This window comes from Nannobrachium achirus, assembly GCF_963921795.1.
Source record: "Nannobrachium achirus genome assembly, chromosome: 5".
Taxonomy (NCBI): Eukaryota; Metazoa; Chordata; class Actinopteri; order Myctophiformes; family Myctophidae; genus Nannobrachium; species Nannobrachium achirus.
Genome location: NC_137814.1, coordinates 59,862,841 through 59,884,416, shown reverse-complemented (window position 1 = coordinate 59,884,416; position 21,576 = coordinate 59,862,841). Strand labels below are relative to the sequence as shown.

The window sequence follows — 21,576 nt, the reverse complement described above, 5'->3', positions numbered from 1 at the left end:
ATTTTTAATCCCACGATTTTGCAACCCATTTTTCACCCAGTGCCAATTGCCTATGTAATCCTGGGCTCTGCTCTCCCTCGGCTCAGTGTTTCTATATGTCCCATAAGTCGCTGGCAGTGGGGTGCTGTTGGCAGTGAAGACTAATGAAGTTCCTGCCCACCATTGCAGACTAGTAGTTTAACAAGAATATGGCGCTCTTCTACCTGCATCATGTCCTCCCGGCGCCTGTGTTGCATGTGTTGGAGGACACAGGTGCTTGTTTACGCCATCCATAATTGTAAGAGTGCATGTAGAGTCTACACATGCATCAAATGTAGATGCATGATAAAGCTACGCTGCTGGGCCCTTAACTATCTGTTCTTCAAATAAAATCTCAACATACAATCCATGTGTAAACAAAGCATTTATAACTTTAGAACCAGCAACTGAATGCCTGTGTACATACATATATACGTGGGTCAGTGACGTGACGCCCCAAAAAATGTGTTTTAAAAAAAACTTTAAATTGCAGGCATAAAAGTTATTTACTTTTGTTCTACTCACTCTCACCCTTATGGAAATACATTTTGTTTTTAGATATTTTATTGGAATCAGACTTTATTCAGCAGTTTGTTGTACTTGTGCCTAAAATCGTCATATGGTGTGTAACTTGATAAAGTGAGTAACTTATCTTTCTTAAGTTACTCACTTTATCAAAGTCCTTTATCATAACTAACCAGTGATCCACTATAGTTTTTTGAAAATTAATTATATCTGTATATTCTTTTCATAATCGACACTCTGTGTGAGGCCCATGTTCATGATCTTACAACATATTTTAAATGTATTCTGTCAAAACTTTCTCTAAAATTACACAAATATTTGTGACTCTTCCTGATAATATTCTCTATGTAATCCATAAACATTTTTTTGGTTTAATCATTAATAAAGGTATGATTTTTCACTATTTGGAATGTCACACCAAATGATTTAGTGTCACACCGTATGATCATATCTTCATGTGTCAAAGCAAACTGTGTTTTAACCTACCTATTAGTGAACTTTACTGATTGATTAAACAATTACCCAGGATAACATGGCCTTAATATATCTGAACAGGATATTATTGTAGGGCTTTAACATGGGATAAGAAAGAATTGTAGTAGTAGATGGATGATGAGGATGTGCACAGGAATGCTACGCACACCTAAGTCTTCTGCCGGCCCACGGCAGAAGGATCCTAAAGAGACAATAAGGCGCATAGCCACACTTGGAGCCAAGGCAACATTTTATTAACACCAATTAGTGGAAACAGAACTCAGCATTCAGGTAAATTGCTTTTTTCCGAAGTCTCCTGAACTTGAACACAGCATTTTGTGTTGAACAAATGTAATTAGGAATCATGACATTACGCCACATCTCCACTAGCTAAAGAGTGCTGGGTTGCGCAACTCCGAAAATAGCTGATCTACAAGCTCTCGCAGCACAACGTGTTGAGAGCTTGTAGATCAGCTATTTTCGCTAGTTTTGTCTCGGGTCCTACCTTAACACTGTCCACTGTCCAGTCCAGTGAGTGAAAGTACAAAAGTATTAGATCAGATTAGATTATACATTTAGACTGTATTGTACATCAGCCAGTCGTATAGGTGAGGGTAGCAAACCGGCTGCCTTGTTGCGGTTCTGCTATGCCAGAGACAACCTCCTGCTCTTCGTAGAAAATGCAGTCTCGCCCCTTTGGCTCCTCTCTCCTTGCTGGGTCATTGTTTAGTTTCTCATACTTTCTCGTTCTCTCAGCACTTGTCATTTTCCAGCTGACAAAAGAAAATGTAATGTATAGTTTAAGACAAAGAGAAAATATTGTTTAGATTGAAACAATATGTTAAGGTTTCTGTGAAGGGGTTTCTGCTCTGTCTGATGAATTTGAAGTATCACTGAATGAAGCTAAATTACATTTTATGTAAAAATGTTTAAAACAAATGTTTAAATGTACAAAAGAAACATGGAACTTTGTTATTTATTGTTATATCTGTAGTTAAATACAGTATAAATCATATGGTGTGACAATCAAGTCATATGGCGTGACAAGCAGACATGTCACACCATTATGATTAAGTGTCACACCATATTACGTTTTCTGCATTTAGGTTTACCTTGAGGCTACTATGTACACATTAGCATGCTAACAGCATGCTAGCTATAACAAAGCAACCTAGATGTACATGGAAATATGACCAAAACTTCAAATAACTTAAGCTTTTTTTAATGAAAAGGTGTCACACCAACAGACATCCAAAGTGGTGAGTTTGTCAAAGTTTCAACAAGATGGCATTTCATGAAAATGTTAAAATCATAACTCACCTCAGACACCTGTCTTGCAGTTGTGCTGGGAGTGCTGAATAGCCTTACAGAAGAAGGACCTCTCTAGCCAATAGGTGTCCAAATAATTGCCTGTTTAATTTGTCCAAACTAGTGTCACACCAAATGATTTTGGTTTGGGGGACAAAATGTTTTTGATCAGAAATGACTGAAAACATTATGCTTTGACTTTGAAAAGATATAGGCTCACAAATAGACATTTTTTTTAGCCTAAATTCATTTTCAAATGATTTTTAGCAATTCTTTTTCTTAGTTTTATTCAAGTTCCCACTTTGAGAAACAAGGTCAGGACAGTCACACCATATGAGTTTTGCCATGTTTGGTTGAAAATTCTGAAGAAATTAGGAATGAAATGTTTTAATCTTGAGTAAGTTCACATAAAGCTTAATGTCCTGCACAATATTCAGAAGGTTTTTGACAAATATATATTTTATTTATACATGTTTGACACAGAGGACAGCGAAAACGTTACGTCACGTCACCCACCCACATACATACATACATACATACATACATACATACATACATACATACATACATACATACATACATACATACATGCATGCATGCATGCATACATACATACTGTATGTACATTCTGTACGTACGTACGTACGTACATGCATACATACATACATACATACATACATACATACATACATACATACATACACCTACTCGTTATTGTCTTGAGCATCACAACAGTAATGTCAATTGTTACACACAGATTTAAATTAACACTGAGGATTGTGGTGACTACTTCGCAGCTTCATCACCAGAAGGAACACATTGCTTTGTGTACCTGTGAAAGAGGCCTGGGTCCATAAGGTCATGGCACATGTGGACACTCTAAAGAGAAGAAAAACAAGGTATCTTGTTTAAATGCAGAGTTAAGGGTATCGCAATTACTGTAACGGAATTACTTTAATCAGATATTCGGTTATGAGTAACGGCATTACTCCTCCTAAATTGAGTGATCACATACAGTTACTGGTCAAACGCTTTAGTTGTTACTTAAACCACAATGGATGATGTCAGACGACACAAGGCTGTGTAGGAGCCAACATACAAAAAAAGAAAACAGCCTGGTACTTCACTCTGAACATAGGACAGAAGGACATAATACAGTACAAAGAAAGACATACATTAAACATTATGTCAATATAATTGGTTATGTAGCTATGAGTATTGAATAGTGTCTGAACCTCCCCCTCTCTCTCTCTGCTTGTAGGGAAAACGCTACCAGGGAGTGGGACTGAATCCCAACATGACGTGAAACACCTTGTGTCCGCACAGACAGCCGATATAGTCGGTTGCACCACAGTGGATTCGAACCCACAACCTTTGTGGTGGTGGGCAGGGACTTTACCACTGTGCCACCCAAAGTACCACTGTCCCCTGGAATTGTATGTATTTAACAGCGTGTCAAATCTATTAATTTCACATATTTTATTAATACAAATCAATCACTTCAGCCCTTATAGGACAGCGATTCTCAAACTATGGTACCCAAAGTGGCCACACACACACACGCACGCGCACGCACATACAGATCTGCGGCCGCCCCGGCTCCAACACACAGAGATGCGTGCTCGCATTTTTTGTTGCTTTCGCACAAGACAGTGGCTGTGACACAGACACACACACAACCATGGCAGCTAAAGAGGCTGAGCTAAGCCCTGGCCTGAGGCATACGCGTCTGCATGATCAGCGGGGAATTGTGTCATTACGAGCCGAGGCGCGGGTGTTTTTTCTTACCCCGGGAACAATACATTACCGGAGCCCTGCGGTTACTATGTACCTTCGCGGAGTTCAATTTAGACCGTCGGCGCCGCGGTAACGTTCAGCTCCGCTCCGCAATGTAGAAAAACGTCATGGTCCTTTGTAGTTATAGCAACATATTTTGGCTAAATACCTCAGTTTAGAGAAACACCTATTGCTTGTGTTATAGCGTTTTACTGTCTGCTCGCATTACTGTCTGTCTGTCTGTCTGTGTGTGTGTGTGTGTGGGTGCGCTGTGCACTGTCACAGCAACGACAGAGTGTCGGTAAAAGGAGGGAGGTTACACTTAGCTCTACCCCGGGGAGCAGTGCACTGTTAGTCGGACACAGCCGACACAGAGTGTCGGTAAGAAGGAGAGAGGTTCCGCTGTGCGCAAATACATAGCGATTTTAATTATTTCACTAAAGCATAAACAGACTACTTGATATGAAGGATATTGATGTAAATAAGATATTTGAATGGATAAATGTATTTTATATGCCCATATTTACAATTAAAGGACGATATAATGTAAGAGGTCACTTCCTCAAAACTTGGGCTGTGGAGAAATAACTCTATGGGAGAAATACAGACAGGGAGACTGGGAGAGAGGAGGACTGACGACGTATGAGTCCAGTATCCAATGAACTGCGCGTTTGAGACTCATTATGCAGAAACCGGCACAAACACACAGATAGCAGGAAAACCACTGCATGTCAAAAGTTGTGTTTTTTTTTGTGTAATTGAGGCCAGGGAACATTAAAAAAAGCATAAAAAACTCAAAATTTATTTTTGGATGTCACCACCCCTTTAAGCATTTTACAATTAATCAGCGTTTCCATTTAGGATGGTGGGTGTTTCCTGTCAATACTATGTTACAGGTCTTTCCTGTGTAGACTAGACTAGAGTATTTGCAGTTTACTATTAGGGAGATAGGTGTTTCCTGTCTATATGTTAGATGATAGGTTTAATTTTTTCCCATATTGTCATAGATATACTATACCTCATGGTCGCTGTTGTTCACTATAGCGATGCGTCATCGTGGCCCACATAAAATGTAAGGAGAGCCGTAGTAGCATACCTCCTAATGCATACACCCCCAATGTATGACATTGGGCGGGTTTCCCAAAGTGATTTTAGCCCTTCGTAGCTCATGCATGGTCGTAGAGACCGAGCCCTGACTGTGATGTTCCAGGGTTTACATGGGTTCGGGCAGAGCAACTTATTTAGCCCCCTACAACTACACCAACATTCAGATTTCACAAACAAAGTGCTTAATAAAGTCTCACACCTGTCTAAATACGGTACGGCATTCTATAATTACCCGTATCCTCCGTGTTCTTTAATAAGAAGCCTTTTTATCCGATTGTTTTCTGTTTTCCCATGTTTTTCCGGACCCATTTTTGCAAGCCCATGCCCACATCTCAGTGTTCATAGATGGGGTTGGTGCACATGGGGAACACAAGGAAATAAAAGGAAACACAGAAAATGATTGGATAAAAAGGCTTCTTATTAAAGAAAACGGAGGATACAGGTAATTATAAAATGCTGTACCGTATTTTAGACAGGTGTGAGACTTTAATAAGCACTTTGTTTGTGAAATCTGCCCGAACCCATGTAAACCCGGGAACATGATGGCGGTCATGGCTCGGTCTTTACACCATGTGTGAGGGCTAAAATCGCTTTGGGAAACCTGGCAATTGTCTAGAAGCAGGAGGTCTTTCCAAATTCGTAATAATCATAATTCTCAAATTATTTTCACACGGTTTGGTTTGTTACAAATGTCAGACATGTTTATGTTATGATAAGATAATGTTTCAATAAAATAAAATAAAAAAGGCTTTTCATATAGGAAAAACACCATGGACAAGACTTGTCCTTGTCTGCCCATGGACAATGTTAGATATTGTTTTTTACATAATTATGTTTTTATTTTGATCATGAAAGCAAATTAAATGTTTGTATTATTATATATATTTTCTACTGTATTTAAATGTCATTTTATCTGTTTATTTTGCTTACTGTTTTTATGTAAAGCCTTGTTGGAACATGCTACACATAAACTTACAAATGTATAACAAAAAGAACAAAGGACTTACTGTATAGGATCCTGTGGAACACCACAATTCATCAGATAATTAGCCTCTTTATATCCATAAATATAGGTTAAACAAGCACAGTCTCTGACGATTCCTCCTCTGTCGATAATAGAAAGAGCTCTCATCAGGAATCCCTTTGAAAGGGGCATCATATCTGGGTTTTATACTCTCCTGGTGGACTTCTCTCCCGAAACATCTGAATCTAGATTTAATGCCTGGAATTCTGATTTACAAGGGGAGCTAACAATGGATGAGTTTAACACAGCCTGTGAGGAGGCTCAGGCACAGACTAGTAATACTCGTTTAAAATTGCTGCAATATAATTGGCTGATGAGGGTGTACATCACGCCAGAAAAAATAAACAAATTGAATTCTAATATCCCAGACACTTGTAACAGATGTAACGATGATAAAGGCCCTCTGTTCCATTGTTTGTGGGCATGTCCAAGAATAAAGGAGTTTTGGGAGGAGGTTAGGAAGGAGTAGGGATGGGTATCGTTCACTTCTGAATCGATACGATACCTTTTTCGATACCTGGGAATCGATACGATACCTGTTTCGATACTGTTTTCGATACTTTTTTATTTATCATTATTATTATTATTATTATTAACTTTTTTCTATAGGCTATTTTACACACCACAATAGGTTATTTAGGCCGCCTAAGACAGCCATTTTCATGTCAAGTAGTAGGCTTACTGTAGTTGATCTTACTGTTACTATGGCTGCTATTTTATATACAAGTGTTTGTCTGCATAGAACACATTCTTTATACAGCTATTCTATGGCTATACTGTTGACGGTTTATTATTTTTACTATTATTGTTATTATTATTACCCTCATCATCATCTTACCTTATCTTAGTTTTTCTTATTATTATTATCACCTCGATCACAACATTGCATTTTGCTTCTTGTCCCTGAGTAGTGACAATAAAATCTTGCTTCTCTTTTTTCTTAAACCTCACATCAACAATTTGCGTTGCTGAATGCAACTCCATCGAATGCGCGTTCGCGTCTACTGCATACATGAACGTGCAGCATGGAGTTAAGGTGGTTGCACACTGCTGCGTTTTTCGGGCCAAATATCGGAGTGAATTTCGGGAAAAAATCAAGCTCACTTTATGTTAGTCACGTTTGCACACTGCCGCCCGTTTCGCGCACCACTCGGTCCCTTGCTCTCTCTATCTCTCTCTCTCTCCTTGCCCTGAAAAACGCATTTCGCAACGAAAAACGCAGCAGTGTGCAACCACCTTTACACAGCGGCAGGGTGTCTGCCCTGCACTGGCGAAACAAACGCAAACACACGTAAAAAGTTTGTTTCAACAGATCAATTACTTTTTCTAGACGGTCGGAACTAAAGACACATGTACCGCCACACTACACATCTCTCCCGGGACTGTATTCTTTTTTTTATTGATTGATTGATTGAAGACTTTATTAGAAGTTTGCATAGGAAAAGGTACAGTTTCATGACGGTACAGTTCACTGGTACAAGGTCTACTAAAAGGAGATCCATGAAAAGACTAAGCTTATTTTCACTGGAAACCGTTGAAGTATCTCATATAACATTGAATGACAGACAAATAGAACACAGTACTATGCAGTAGATATGTAAAGAAAAACCCAAAAGAAAACAGTAAGTCTAAACAAACAGTATATACAAAGAAGGGGCAGGGGAGGGTAGGGTTGGGCTAGGTTCGTTTTTTTACCGGTTGCGAACGGCTGCTGCCTGTAAGTGGATTTTCAAGGCAATTTTAAAGGATGCTAGTGGTCCACGCTCCTTTATGACCTTCGGTAAGGCTTTCCACATTTTGGTGGTATAGCAGAAAAAAGAGTTTGACCCTTTGTTGGTTTTGACTCTGGGTTGAAAGTGATCTGTGGCGCTGCCTCTGGTGTTGTAATTATGGACATCCTTAATGTTTATAAAGTATTTTGACAGGTACTTGGGTATCATAGTGGTGTAGTGTATCTTGTACACCAGGCCCATTGCAAGTTGCTGTACTCTGTCATCTACTCTGAGCCACCCCACTCTTAACTGGTGAGTAGCGGTGAGGTGAGTCTGATAGGGAAGGTGAAGTAGGACCCTAATTAGTTTATTTTGGGCTGTTTGGAGTTTAGTTTTTAGGGCTTGTTGGGCGTCACGATACCATACGTGGACTCCGTAGTCAAAGAGGGGCTGGATTATTGCACCAGCTATGGTCTTCAGTGTGTTGAAATTGACCATTGGGGCGATCCTCTGTAGGAAACGAGTTTGTTGGTTGATTTTATTTATTACTTTAGAAGTCATCTTTTCACTGGAAAGATTAGCTTCAAGGATACATCCTAAGTAAGAGATTTCGTTTTTTCGTGTTATGACCTTGTCACCCACTTTGATTGTGAAGTTATCGACTTTTTTGAGGTTATGATTTGATCCAAAGAGGATGGACTCCCAGGTGAATGGATAATTCGTTGTCATTAAGCCATGTGCAGATCTTACTTAGTTCAGAGTTAAGTGTCTTTTCAACCTGCAAGTGGTCCTTGCCCGAGACTAGGAGAGCCGAGTCATCCGCGAACAGGAACAGGTTGCAGTCACAAGCAGATGCCATGTCGTTCACGTATATTAGGTTGCATTTTGGTTGCATTTTGGTTGCATTTTAGAACAGACACTGTGCTGATTTCCAGACGCTCACTAGGCTAGCCTTCACACCATTCCAGGACACAATGGCAGTGGCAGTGACAGGGACCACAGGCAATCACTAAATTGGGGGGAAAAAATAAACATAATAATGTCCTCTAGCGAAGAGATGGCACTACAAATGGTAGATCTTTAAATAATACTTCTTATTGACAGAATGGAGAGCAAATTATTATAATTGTCCTCAACCAACAGTTCCAAAGCCAGTGAGAGATTATGACTTATCTTGTGTCACTTTGCTAATTGCTCAACTGTCCCTATACACTCCAAATGTTATTGGATATTGATAAATAGGATGTTGAAATTAAACCAAACTAACTCAAGTTATGTATTATAGGTGGCAACCCGGCCTGGTGGAGATCTTCCCTCCAAGGAGTGCAGGTTTCTATAGTTGTAGTTGTCAGGGTGGCCTCTGTGTTTACCCTAACCCAGTGACATAATCTCCAGTGAGTCAATGGATTCACTGGACCTCAAATTAATTATTTTCCAAACAGTTGCACCTGTTGACTCACTATTTCATCACCCCTGGGCCAGATGTCATCACTGGGAAACAAACACACAAGCCTTTGGTTGCTTTTAATTGCGTCCATCTTGGTATTACTATTTGTGTTGCTAGACGATCAGAGATGTCCTAATTGTCTTGGACTGTACGATGTACAATGCAAATATTTTGCCCATGATTCCTTTTTGTCCCCACAATGCTGCTTCCCATAATATAACATAGGCCTACTGTAGCAGTGGGTATGTTTTTCTGGTGCCACCAAAAAAAAACTGGCATGCCGCGCTGCGAGCTTGTAGATCTGTTATTTTTGAAAAATATTTATTTATTATTCATTTATTTTGCAAACTTTGAATATATCTTTTTAAAACTCAAATATTTGCTCCTGGGGTTCCCCGATACGTTAATATTTTGAAACGGGGGTCAGCGGCCAAATACATATAATTCTAGGGTTCCTTGACATGAAAAAGTTTGAGAATCACTGACGTAGAAACATGCGTTTTTTAAAAACCTTAGAAGGATTTAGAAGACATTTATAGAATTGCATAAAATACATTTAAAGATTTTAAGGAAATAGCACATCTACGAGCTCACAGTGCCGCTGTGTACTGAAGATGAGGGCCTGCCTGTGATCTCAGCCCACATGACAAGGCCCTGCCATACATGACCTCATAAAATGGTCCAATAACACTGACTAGTCGGCAAAGGAGTGAATTAGTGTGTTAGTATGCACAAAGAGATGGAAACATGATCGGAGCCCCCTGAAATGTTACGGAAGCAGTCACGTGACTCACCATTAATCTGTGTTGCAGCCACCAAGCGGTCGGAGCGAGAAATGGCCACAGGCTTACAAAAAAACACAGAACTGGCTGACAAAACGAGCGTGTTTAAAGTATTGTTTCAACACATCGTTTGGATTAACCCCGCCGTCAAAATAGTAGACATGCGTGAGACGGTAATAGAACAATTGCTTTTTGGATACAACGCTTGGTGAGGGTAAGAACGGTTGATAAACTGGCAAACTACCCCCAGAAAAAGCTCATTTGGGCATGTTATGAACCTCATCTCGGAGCTGCGGAGCGAGATGTTCCGAAAGGAGCTACTGATAACCTATAGTTGGTCATTGATTCCGTTTTCTGCCAAATTAAACTAAAAGCAGTATGCAAATATCTGTTATCTAATATAAAGAAAAGTTGTTGAGAAGTTGATTACCCTCTTATCTTATTACACTTTGGTGATTTTTGACCTATAGATAAGAAAGCATTGCTCTTCTTTATGGTTACTACAGATATGTTATCGACAAATTGGCAAACGTACTGTACTCTTAAAGGGATATTTCACTTAAAAAAAAAAAACAACAACACAAAACTGTTGGTCATTTTATCGTCTAATTAGGCTTTTGGGAACACCCCAGACAGTTTTAAGTTGCTTGATTCAGTATTTAGATATTTCATATTCATTTTATCAGACACAATCCATTCCTATACAAACCCATATATATATACATATATATATATATATATATATATATATATATATATATATATATATATATATATATATATATATATATATATACATGTGTGTGTGTGTGTGTGTGTGTGTGTGTGTGTGTGTGTGTGTGTGTGTGTGTGTGTGTGTGTGTACAGTATACACACTCATATTCATTTTATCAGACACAATCCATTCCTATACAAACCCATATATATATACATATATATATATATATGTTTTTATATATATATATATATATATATATATATATATATATATATATATATATATATATGAGGGCCATTCAAGCCGCAAGCGGAGCCTGCAGCACCACCGTTGGGCGAGGTGGAGCCTGCAGTACAGTTTTAACAAAGAAACGAGCCTATATGTATATATATCAATAGACCTGTATAGTAGTTGTTGAGCGACGTTCGCGACCCCCCAAACATTGAATCACCACTGCACCACTGCTCACAACACCTACATGTTGTGAAATTGTGTAATCATCAATCAATCAAGGAAATCCACATTTTCCATTTCAGACCAGAAACATAAAACATATCCAGAAACATGGATAAAACATATCCCCACCCAGAAACATGGATAAAACATATCCCCACCACCCCCGAACATTAATGATCAGAGGGGGATGTCAAGCCCCCCCCCCCCCCCCCTCTGCTCCACCACTAATATACAAATGTAACTAAATCAATATTTTGTTTCCTATCATTATATGAGTCAGTGAGAAAGTTGCTTTGTTTGACGCAATGGCGCCCCCCAATGGGAAAGACTAGATAGACTTAAACTCAGTTCAGTTTGGTTCAGTTCAGTTCAAAGGGCGATATTGGCACGAGAAAACATATGTTAACATTGCCAAAGCAAAAGTGGAACAATGTAATCAAAACAAAATAATGTATGCATGATAATGAAGGGAATACAAACGGTGTGTTCTCAGAGCTGTTACATTGGAACTGAGGCCTATCTAACTTCAAAACCATAAGAAGTGTGCATTCAATGTCAGGAATAGTTGGCCTGTAAATCCACAAAGGAAAGGTTGTGCACAAAGGTAAAGGTAATTGCTGTTTGTACACAGTCTTTCTACAATTTTGTGTAAAAAGATTGTAGGTTAAATATTGTTTTAGATCTCTACAATTTACTTTGTTTTTTCTTCAAATGTTTAAATGTACTTTTTTTTCTTCTTAATGTTTAAATGTATCATCGGTCCAAACTCTCTCTCTCTCTCTCTCTCTCTCTCTCTCTCTCTCTCTCTCTCTGAATAATGAATCTTAATCTGAGCTGTCTGCATTGTTAGTATCTGTGATCAACAAGTCAAGCTGGTTTCACATGGGTGTGGCACCAAATTCTGTGCCCTGTACCAGGATTCAATGCCCCTGTTCACAGATCAATGGACCCCTGGAGGTCCCCGGACCACGCATTGAGAATCAATGGTAGAACCATTCATGCCAGGTTAGACTGTTAGAATGTGCTTCACATCAAAACTAAACTCTAAAGTCTATTACTTTTTTTATTGATCTTTTTATTAGAACAAAAATTACAAAAGGCTATAGGCACAAGCATACAATTGTATCCATCTGTAAAAAGAATACATGTCTAATCTCTGTATTAAAATAGTTGACTTTATTGTCTCGTCACAGGTTTGCAGGCGTAAAGACGTAGGTGAATTTAATTCAGTTTTTATACTGTTTCTATCTGGTTTAGTTTTTTATGGCATGAATTCTTTCAGTTTTTAAAATGAGATTATATTTTTCTGCACTATTCATTTTATTCTTTTACTATTTTCTGCTGTTTTTAACTAGGAGAAACCTTTTTTAAGCTGCTTGTAGATGGAAAACACAATGTTTAACCAAACTAAAGCAATCTTAAAGTACGTACATAGCATAGGTTCAAGGTTCACTATAGGTTAGACCAGTGGTTCTCAACCTGTGGGTCGCGACCCCCAGGGGGGTCGCCAAAAATTTTCGGGGGGTCGCCAGAATTCTTGGTAAAAAAAAAAAAAATGGGTAAAAAAAAAAAAAAAAAAAAAAAAGAAAAACGCCTGGAAAACATTTTTATAGAAACATTTTCATAGCGGAAAATCGACAGTGTGAGTGTGGAATGGATGTGTGTTGCTTTTCCACACAGAGGTGAGATGGCTCTGTGTGGATATACATATATCTGCCGTTATGTAATCCTATGTGTTACCTTGCATCTTATGTCTAACCGTTAGACATAAGATGCAAGGTAACACATAGGATTACATAACGGCAGATATATGTATGATTAGATATTAAAGGGATATTTCACTAACAAGTGTTTTGGGGACATTTAAACATGTGTGAGTGCCCCAGACAGTTTTTCCTTTTTTAAGTTGCTAGACTTGCTAGATTTAAATATTTTATATTCATTTTATCAGACACACCTCATTCCGATACTATTTTAACCATGCTAGATTGAAATCAACCGGATACATGCATGCATGCAGGCAACTATGAAAAGGGCCATTGAAAAAACAGCCTCTCACCTATGAGTTACCTTAGAAGGACAATATCAGTCATTAATATTAAGACCTGTAATTAGTTTATATTAGGGCTGGGACTTTAACTAATTAATTGCGATTAATTAATTATAGAAAATGTACGTGATTAAAAAAATTAACACATTTTAATCACACTTTTTTTTGCACCACAGAACCTTCAGTTTCGGGCATACCGATCATAGCGATGCACGAACCAAGAAGAGACAATTTAACGCAAAGGGAGAAGTAGCCGATCAGAGCGCTTTGCTTGGCCCATTGGATGCGAAATTTAGATTTAAAAAACTCACTCGTTGATTCACTCATACAACAAAATGTGTTTTACTTGAAAAGAATGCTTCCGGTTAAAATATTAATATGCGATTAAAATACGATTAATTAATTACAAAGCCTGTAATGAATTCGATAAAAAATGTTATCGCATCCCGGCCCTAGTTTATACTTTAGCTATTAAAAAAATAGCAGATATACAAGCTCACAGCCGCGCTGCGAGCTTGTAGATCTACGGTCTTTTTGAAAAATCTTGAAAATGTGTGCAAATCTTTGAATACACCGTATATGTATTTAAAGTGAACATGTCTAACTCAAGTCTTTGCTACTGGGGGTCCCTGATACACAATATTTAGAGATGGGGGGGGGGGGGGTATCAATCTAGGGGTGCTTGACATGAAAAGGTTTGAGAATCACTGACACAGAAACATGTGTTTTTCAAAAAAGACAAAAAGACATTTATAAATTTGGGTCAACAAATATTCAAAGACTTTCAAAAATAGCAGATCTACAAGCTCGTAGCATGGCAGTGAGCTGAGCTTGTATATCTGTTATTTTTCAATAGCTAAAGCATAAAAAATACTCTTCACAGTGACAGCAATAGAGAACACATGACAGCAGTTTAAAGTAACACTGATGAAACGATAACACAAACACAATTTAGTCATATACAAACATTTATTCAAATAACATCATTCATCATGTCGGTCACTATTTATTATGTTACATTTGATATAATTGTTGCATTTAAATTACAGTAAATCAATATCAAAGCAGCTTGGTGGACTTGAGCTGTGTGCCCCGAGATTGAGAGGTTGGGGTCGTACCAAAGACTATAAAAATGGGCATTATACAAATGCCTCCATCCTCCCGTGCTTGGCACTAAGCATGAATGGTTGGATTTGGGTATATGTGCCAACATGGCTCAGCAAAGCTTACTTATCATTTTAATAAATGTAATCAATTATTAAAATTATTGGATTGTATTCACATGGAATATCAAACCCACAAAATCCATAACAAGATAATTTGCCTAGACAAAAAAAAAAAAAGAAAAAAGCCAAAGTTCCTCCATTTAATAAATCATATGAATACAATAATAGAACAAAATAGAAAACAGAATAACATCATTATAAAATATTTTATCAACAGATAAAACCAGTAAGACTCCCTAATCGGGAGATAAGCGACCGCCAGGTCGCATACACAAACTTTAGGCAATGGTAGCCAATCAAGAGGGAATATGGGAAATGGGACAGATCCATGTTGATGAAATAACTGTAGAGATACTGTGTACCGCGTTGCATGATTTTAGGGCACAATTTGTAGGAGTAGTGTCCCAAAACGTGTTTTGCAATAATCGGCCTTATGGTGGCGCTAGAAGAGGGGCATGTGAGAAATGAGGGGTTGTGGTTTGGCAGCCAAGGAGTGCGTGTGCAAAGTTTGGCATGGATAGGGGCAACAGTGGCGGAGATATGAGTAGGGCAAAAGTGTGACGTGACAGACAGACTGACAGCCGGTGGAGGTTTTGATAGTGACTGCGACCTGACGGTTGCAATAAACAGGATTCGATGTGTTTGTTTTTTCCTCTTTTCCAAGCTTAGCAACAACACTACTGATTTCTGAGGTCAACTAAATTGTGTGGTTGTTTGTATCAAACAGCATAATATGTTTAACAGGGGTTTGTATACATAACAGAAATCTGTCTGCCTCTGAAAGTGGAGTGAAGTAAAAGTATCCAAACTTGAAAGTGGAGTGAAGTAAAAGTATCCAAACTTGAAAATAGAAGTAAAGTAAAAAATAAAATCCAAAAATACCCCTAACGTTTTTTACTTAAGTACTGTACTTGAGTGCGTGAATCAAAACAGCAACATGGGTAAGGCTGGAGCTTGTAAAGGAGCGTTTGTTTTCGGTGATGGCGACGGAGGCGTGATGTCTCAGGCGACCTTGAGTCACGCGAGACACTACCGAGCGAGCGGTAGCAAGCAAGTCGCCGTGTTGAGCTTCAGGGTAAGCCAACACGGGTACACCAAGCTTCTGCGGGTGGGTCTTGGCGTACTCATGGTTGCCGTTTTGATACACGCTACTTGCGAACGTACTTACTTACTTCCCAGCAGTGGATCTACGAACTTGATGTCATGACACATCTCCATGGTGGCCCCATCGCAAACCCAAAAACCTGGATAAACAGGCCGCGTGAAAATGGTGTGGACTCGTTTCAGGAGGGTCATGGTGTCAGACACGCTGTACCAAGATACGATGCCCGCCGGGTGGTCCAGGTACACCCCCACCCTGGACCGCACGGGGATGGGGACCTCGATGCCCGTCTTGCCGTGTCGGAAAAAACAAGCTTCGCCCCAGCACTGCAAACACCAGGTTTTAAGAGTCAGTCCAAACCTGCGCTCCATTTTCCCTGAGCGTTCGGCATCCGGGTACGCCACCGCGATGTCCACGTAGTCGCCTCCCCACTCCACCTCCCAGTAGTGGCGTCCGCTCAGAGCCTCCGTGCCCAGGCACTGCCAGCACTCGGAGAACCTGTCCGGGTGATCCGGATGGTGCTGCACCACGTTAGTGTTCGTCACTTTCAGGTTCCCCGCGGACATGACAAGGTAGTTATGGTGTGTGTTTGGATCCAGCGTGACCGCCAGCGCGTATTTCAAGAACTCGGCCCTGGTCGTGGGCTCCGGCGTCGACAGCAAAATGTCGGCCGTGTTCACGGCGTCCGTGACGCGCGCCCCTTCCTCCTTGAGAACGGCCTCCAGCTTGCCCTTCATCTTCGTGGCGACCAGGCCCACCTCGTCGAAGTATCTCTGAGTGTGCTCGTGGAGTTCCACCGGGCGTGTGGACTCGCTGATCCTCGAGAGGGAGGAGGAACTGTGGTTGACCTGGAGGTGGGCGATATGGAAAAATACAATATCACAAAAAGATTCCGAGCAAAAATAGCAGATCTAGCTCGTCCCTATTGGCTGTCTAAGTACACACAGTGAGTTTCAAGACGTACCATGCAGCAAACTGGAGTTATAGCCGTTTAAAGCTCAGCCAATAGGAAGATAGGGGCGGGGCTTTTTTTCTCCTTTTCTATATTAACCACTTGAACCCATATTCTGATAACTTTAGCCAAAAATAGCAGATCTACAAGCTCACAATGCCTTGCGCTGCGAGGCGGTGTGAGCTTGTAGATTGGCTATTTTCGGCTATTTTCAGAGAGGTTTCGTGTAGAGGGGAAAAAGGGCAGACTTAAAGGAGTAGTTCACCCCCAAAAATACTTTTTTTCTATTGATTACTCATGCCATGGAGAGTACAGTTCAATAATATTTTTTGTTTTTTGTCACATTCCTAAAACAAAAATTTGATTCGAGTAAATTTACCCCCATTGATTGGGTAAATTTATATCACATTTTTGTCTTAGGAACGTGACAAAAAACAAAAAATATTATTGAACTCAAGTCTCCATGGCGTGACTAATCAATAGAAAAAGTCATTTTGGGGGTGAACTACTCCTTTAAGTACAGAGTGAAAGGTCAAGTTTATTAATTATTGACGGTTCAAGTGGTTAAATATCTGGAAACACAAATTGACATGAAACCCAAATACACTGATGATTGTGCTGTCAAAACAATGAAACTGTATGGTATCTAATGGTTGTGGGGGTCCCTGCTTCATCTCTCCCCTAACCAAGAGGTCCTTGGCCTGAACACGTTGAAGACCAGACCCCTGAACTAAACGATATTTATCACCGTATCACCCACTCCAGGGTTCCCACACATTTTTACCAATTTATTTCCAAAAATCTTCCAGAATATTTAACCCAATTTCCAGGACTATATAACAATAATTCACATCAATAACGAGTCACTTACTCCTATGCACAGTGCTCAAAGACAGGTAGTGTATATGCCAGTGGTTCTCAACCTTTTCAGGCCGTGACCCCCGAAATCATATTTGAACTGGGGACCTCGGCACCCTGACGAGCACTAAAGAGTTGAGGAATTTTGTATAACACGGTTTTATTGTGAAAATAGCCGATCTACATGCTCACAACGTGAGCATGTAGATCTGCTATTTTCACAATTTCTGCCTCTAATATTTGACAATCTGGCCAATGTTTTAATTTGTCATTTCAGAAGTATTAACCCATTTAGGCCTGAACACATTATGACGCAATATTTTATGCTTTAAATATAAAAAAATAGCAGATATACAAGCTCACAGCGCGGCACAGAGTGCCGCGCTGCGAGCTTGTAGATCTGCTATTTTTGAAAAATCGTGAAAATTAGAATTTTGACCCGATTCTACAAGTGTCTTTTGAATCCTTCTAAGATTTTTGGAAAAAATCTATGTTTCTATGTCAGCAATCTGGACAGCCATCATCAAAGAAAAGGTCCTTTTCACTTAACTGGAGCTCAGTTAGTCTGTTCTTGAGAGACTACTATGTCAGTGGTGCTCAAACATTTTCATGTGAAGGACCACAAAATGATATTTATTTGGCCACAGACCCCCATTTCAAAATATCTAGTTCCAGGGACCCCCCAGAAGCAAAATTTGAGTTACAAACGTTAGCTTTGAAAATACATATATTCAAAGATTTGCACACATTTTCACGACTTTTTCAAAAATAGCAGATCTACAAGCTCGCAGCGCGGCATCGGTGCCGCGCTGTGAGCTTGTATATCTGCTATTTTTCACTGGTTAAAGCATTCAATAATTCTACGCCTAAATGGGTTAACAAAATCAATAACCAAAGACAATGCATAGCTATTTTTTTCCACTCCTACCTGGAGGGCGTCCTCTGCGCTGGAGAGCGTCCCCATCTCGGCGTGCCTCCTCCTCTGCTCGGCCACCGCCAGCTCCACGCGCTTCCTCTGCTGGGCGGCGCGGCTCAGCTCCTGCCTCTGCTGGTCCCGGATGTGCTCCCTCACCTTTTCATTGATTGATTGAGTATTTTATCAGACAAAAATGGAGAACAGTACAAGTATTAGTCAATACAATAAAAAAACATGTAGTACAGTGCAAGTACAGTTAAACACCCTGCCTAAAAGGAACACCCCAAATGAGTCATTTTACGATCTTTTTTACGTCAGAAGTCCTTGGTATACAATCATGGACATCAAGCAAAAAATAAAAATAAAAAATAAAATAAAAAAAGAAGAAAACCATTCAAAAATCATCGCCAGTTATAAAAACACTATATGTACAGGGTAGGGGGAACAAGGGGGTGGGCTAATGTAAGGGGGGTGGGGGTGCTCACATGGGAGAAGTGATAACTACCTCCGCCTCATGGCCTCCTGTAAGGCAGTTTTGAAGGATGCCAGCGAGCTGCATGTTTCAAGGGAGGTAGTCAAAGAATTCCACACCTGGGTGGCAGTGTTGTAGAAGAAGAATTTACCCATATTTGTATTATGGGTTTTGTGTCATCGTTGTGTGTGTGTGTGTGTGTGTGTGTGTGTGTGTGTGTGTGTGTGTGTGTGTGTGTGTGTGTGTGTGTGTGTGTGTGTGTGTGTGTGTGTGTGTGTGCTCCCTCTGGTGTTGTGGCTGTGTGGGTGTTCGCTAACTAACCTCCCAGCGCCTCCTCTCCACGGAGGCGATGAGCTCGGCGAAGATGGCGTCGCTGCCCGTGGCCGCCCGGTCGGCGGAGCGGTTGATGGCCTCCACCTCGTGGTGGAGCACCAGCACCTCCTCCTCCATCTCCTGGAGCTTCTGCTGGATGGCGATGTCCCCGTGGAGCTTGCTGGAGACCTGGATTGATTGAGCGATTGGAAGTATTTTAGTAGAAGTTTGCATAGGGAAAGCTACAAGAAAACATACTCGCAGAGCATTTGTTTCACTGAGAATAAGGTTAGATATAACTTTAGGATTAAGCATATCTTTCTGAGGTTAAGATTAGGAATAGGGTTAGGTTTTGGCACCGTTTTACTGAGCTTACGGTTAGGAATAAGGTTAGGTTTAAGCGTTTAGGCATAGTTTACAGAGGTATATAAACAAATAAGCCTTGCCTTACCCGAGTTTACTTTTAGTTGACATTGTATCAGTGAACTGTAGTGTTATGAAACTGTCTCCTTTCCTATCCAAAAAAAATATTTGTATCAGCCGCAAATTGCAACACCAATGCCAATGCAGCCAATGCAGCTCAAAACAGTTTTGCTATCTGATTGTATTAAACGTCAAACTCACCAATATTGGAGTATCCGCTTTCTATCTGCATCTGTGTGTTTCATAAAAACCCAGTGTAGACAACATGTTATGAGCTACTTTCTATCAAGAAATTCAGTGAGGTCATAATGTTTTCTAAGTATTGGAGTTTGGAAGCGCTCGTGGGATATCCCTCAATGGTCCCGTGTACCACCTGGTTCAAAATGTCACATAATGCAGGAGGCAATGGCACATTGCGTTATTGAAGACAAGCACTTCCAAAGTTCAACACTTAGAAAAAACATGTCTACTCGGATTTATTGACAGAAAGTAACTCATAACATGTCTATGGTGGATCTTTCTGAAACAAACACTTTGCAGATAGAGGGCTGTATTTTGTTTGTCTGAAGTACCAGCTCTTATGCCTTAATTTAAAGGCCTGTCCATACTGTCTCCGACCACCAAACATTTCGTCGGAGTGTTCCGACTTTCCGACTTGCAGCTTTCCGAACTCTAAATTGGGGTAATGCTTTTCAGAAGATAGGAGTGACGTCATTTTGTAGTTGAACCGAACCTTTCCGACGAAAAGTTCGGTAGTCGGAGACAGTATGGACAGGCCTTTAAGTTAAGGCATAAGAGCTGGTACTTAAGACAATCAAGATGGAGCCCAGAGAGTGGATACTCCAAGATTTCCATACAGCCCGAATGTGAGTTTGATGTCGTTTAATTCAATCAGATAGCAAAAAAAAATGATGCATTGGCTGCCTATGGGAGGTATTGCAACCCTAGATTCAACATATTAAAAAAAGAAATCTAGTGTTGCATTGTGAGGCTACTGTTTCATGACAGTACAGTTCACTGGTACAAGCAGGGACAGATTAATCCCCGCGAGGGCCCTGGGCCAATGATTTTTTTAGGGGCCCCCCACCATAAACACGCACTACCCAGCTCGGATTTTAAGCTATGATGATCATCTATGGGTCAAGAAAGCACCTGTAGACAACAAAGGAGGGCCCTCACACATTTGATATTTGATTATACTGAGAGCCAAGGGCCCCTAGCCCCGGGCCCCCAGCCGGCCCTATGGCTAATCCAGCCATGGGTACAAGCTCAACTAAAAGGTGTCTTTTTGTCCATTGAGATCCTTTTCTTTAACTCATAATACAGTATAACTCACCTTGACCAGCGTGTGGTCCTTGAAGGCGGGAGAGCGGCGGTGAGGTTCGACGTGGGTGTCGCAGTAGTTGACCAGGCACTGAAGGCAGGTCTCCACGGCCTTCAGTTTCTTCTTGTGCAGGGTGGGGATGCAGGAGTCGCAGGACACCTCCGCGGGCCCGGCGTACATGTGGTCGGGAAGGGCGCTCTCGAGCGCCGTCCTCTCCAGCGTGGCCACCACCTCGGCCAGCTCGTTGTTCTTATACAGCACAGGCCTGGGCATGAACGACTGCTTGCACTGTGGACATTTGACCCTCTTCTTCTGGCCCGCCTCGTCCCAGCACCTCTCGATGCAGCTCTGGCAGTAGCTGTGCCCGCAGGCCACGCTCACCGGAGACTTCATCAGGTCCCGGCAGATGGAGCAGACAAACTTCAACTCTTCCAGCAGAATTTGTGCCATGTTTTTCACTTCAGCTCACAGTGTGACACACAGCACAGGCAGGCAGGCAGACCGACTGAGTTTGAGAGTTGACTGTTTGGTGGTGTGGCTTCCTTAAGTGCCTTTCCTCATTCTTCAGAGGTCACGTGACATGATGCGGGGGAG

At 40.7% G+C, this 21,576-nt stretch overlaps 1 protein-coding gene across 1 annotated transcript in view; it reads right to left on the bottom strand.

The window, feature by feature from the left end:
• LOC308285231 (uncharacterized protein) overlaps positions 1-21,432 on the bottom strand; it is a gene marked incomplete at both ends in the record, with an annotated part of 72,146 nt that extends 50,714 nt beyond the window's left edge. Inside the window, 4 exon segments of the mRNA XM_080725950.1 lie at positions 15,796-16,573; positions 18,464-18,607; positions 19,245-19,424; positions 20,995-21,432. Coding sequence (XP_080582076.1) covers positions 15,796-16,573; positions 18,464-18,607; positions 19,245-19,424; positions 20,995-21,432 — 1,540 coding nt within the window.
• Between the last annotated feature and the right edge of the window lie 144 nt (positions 21,433-21,576).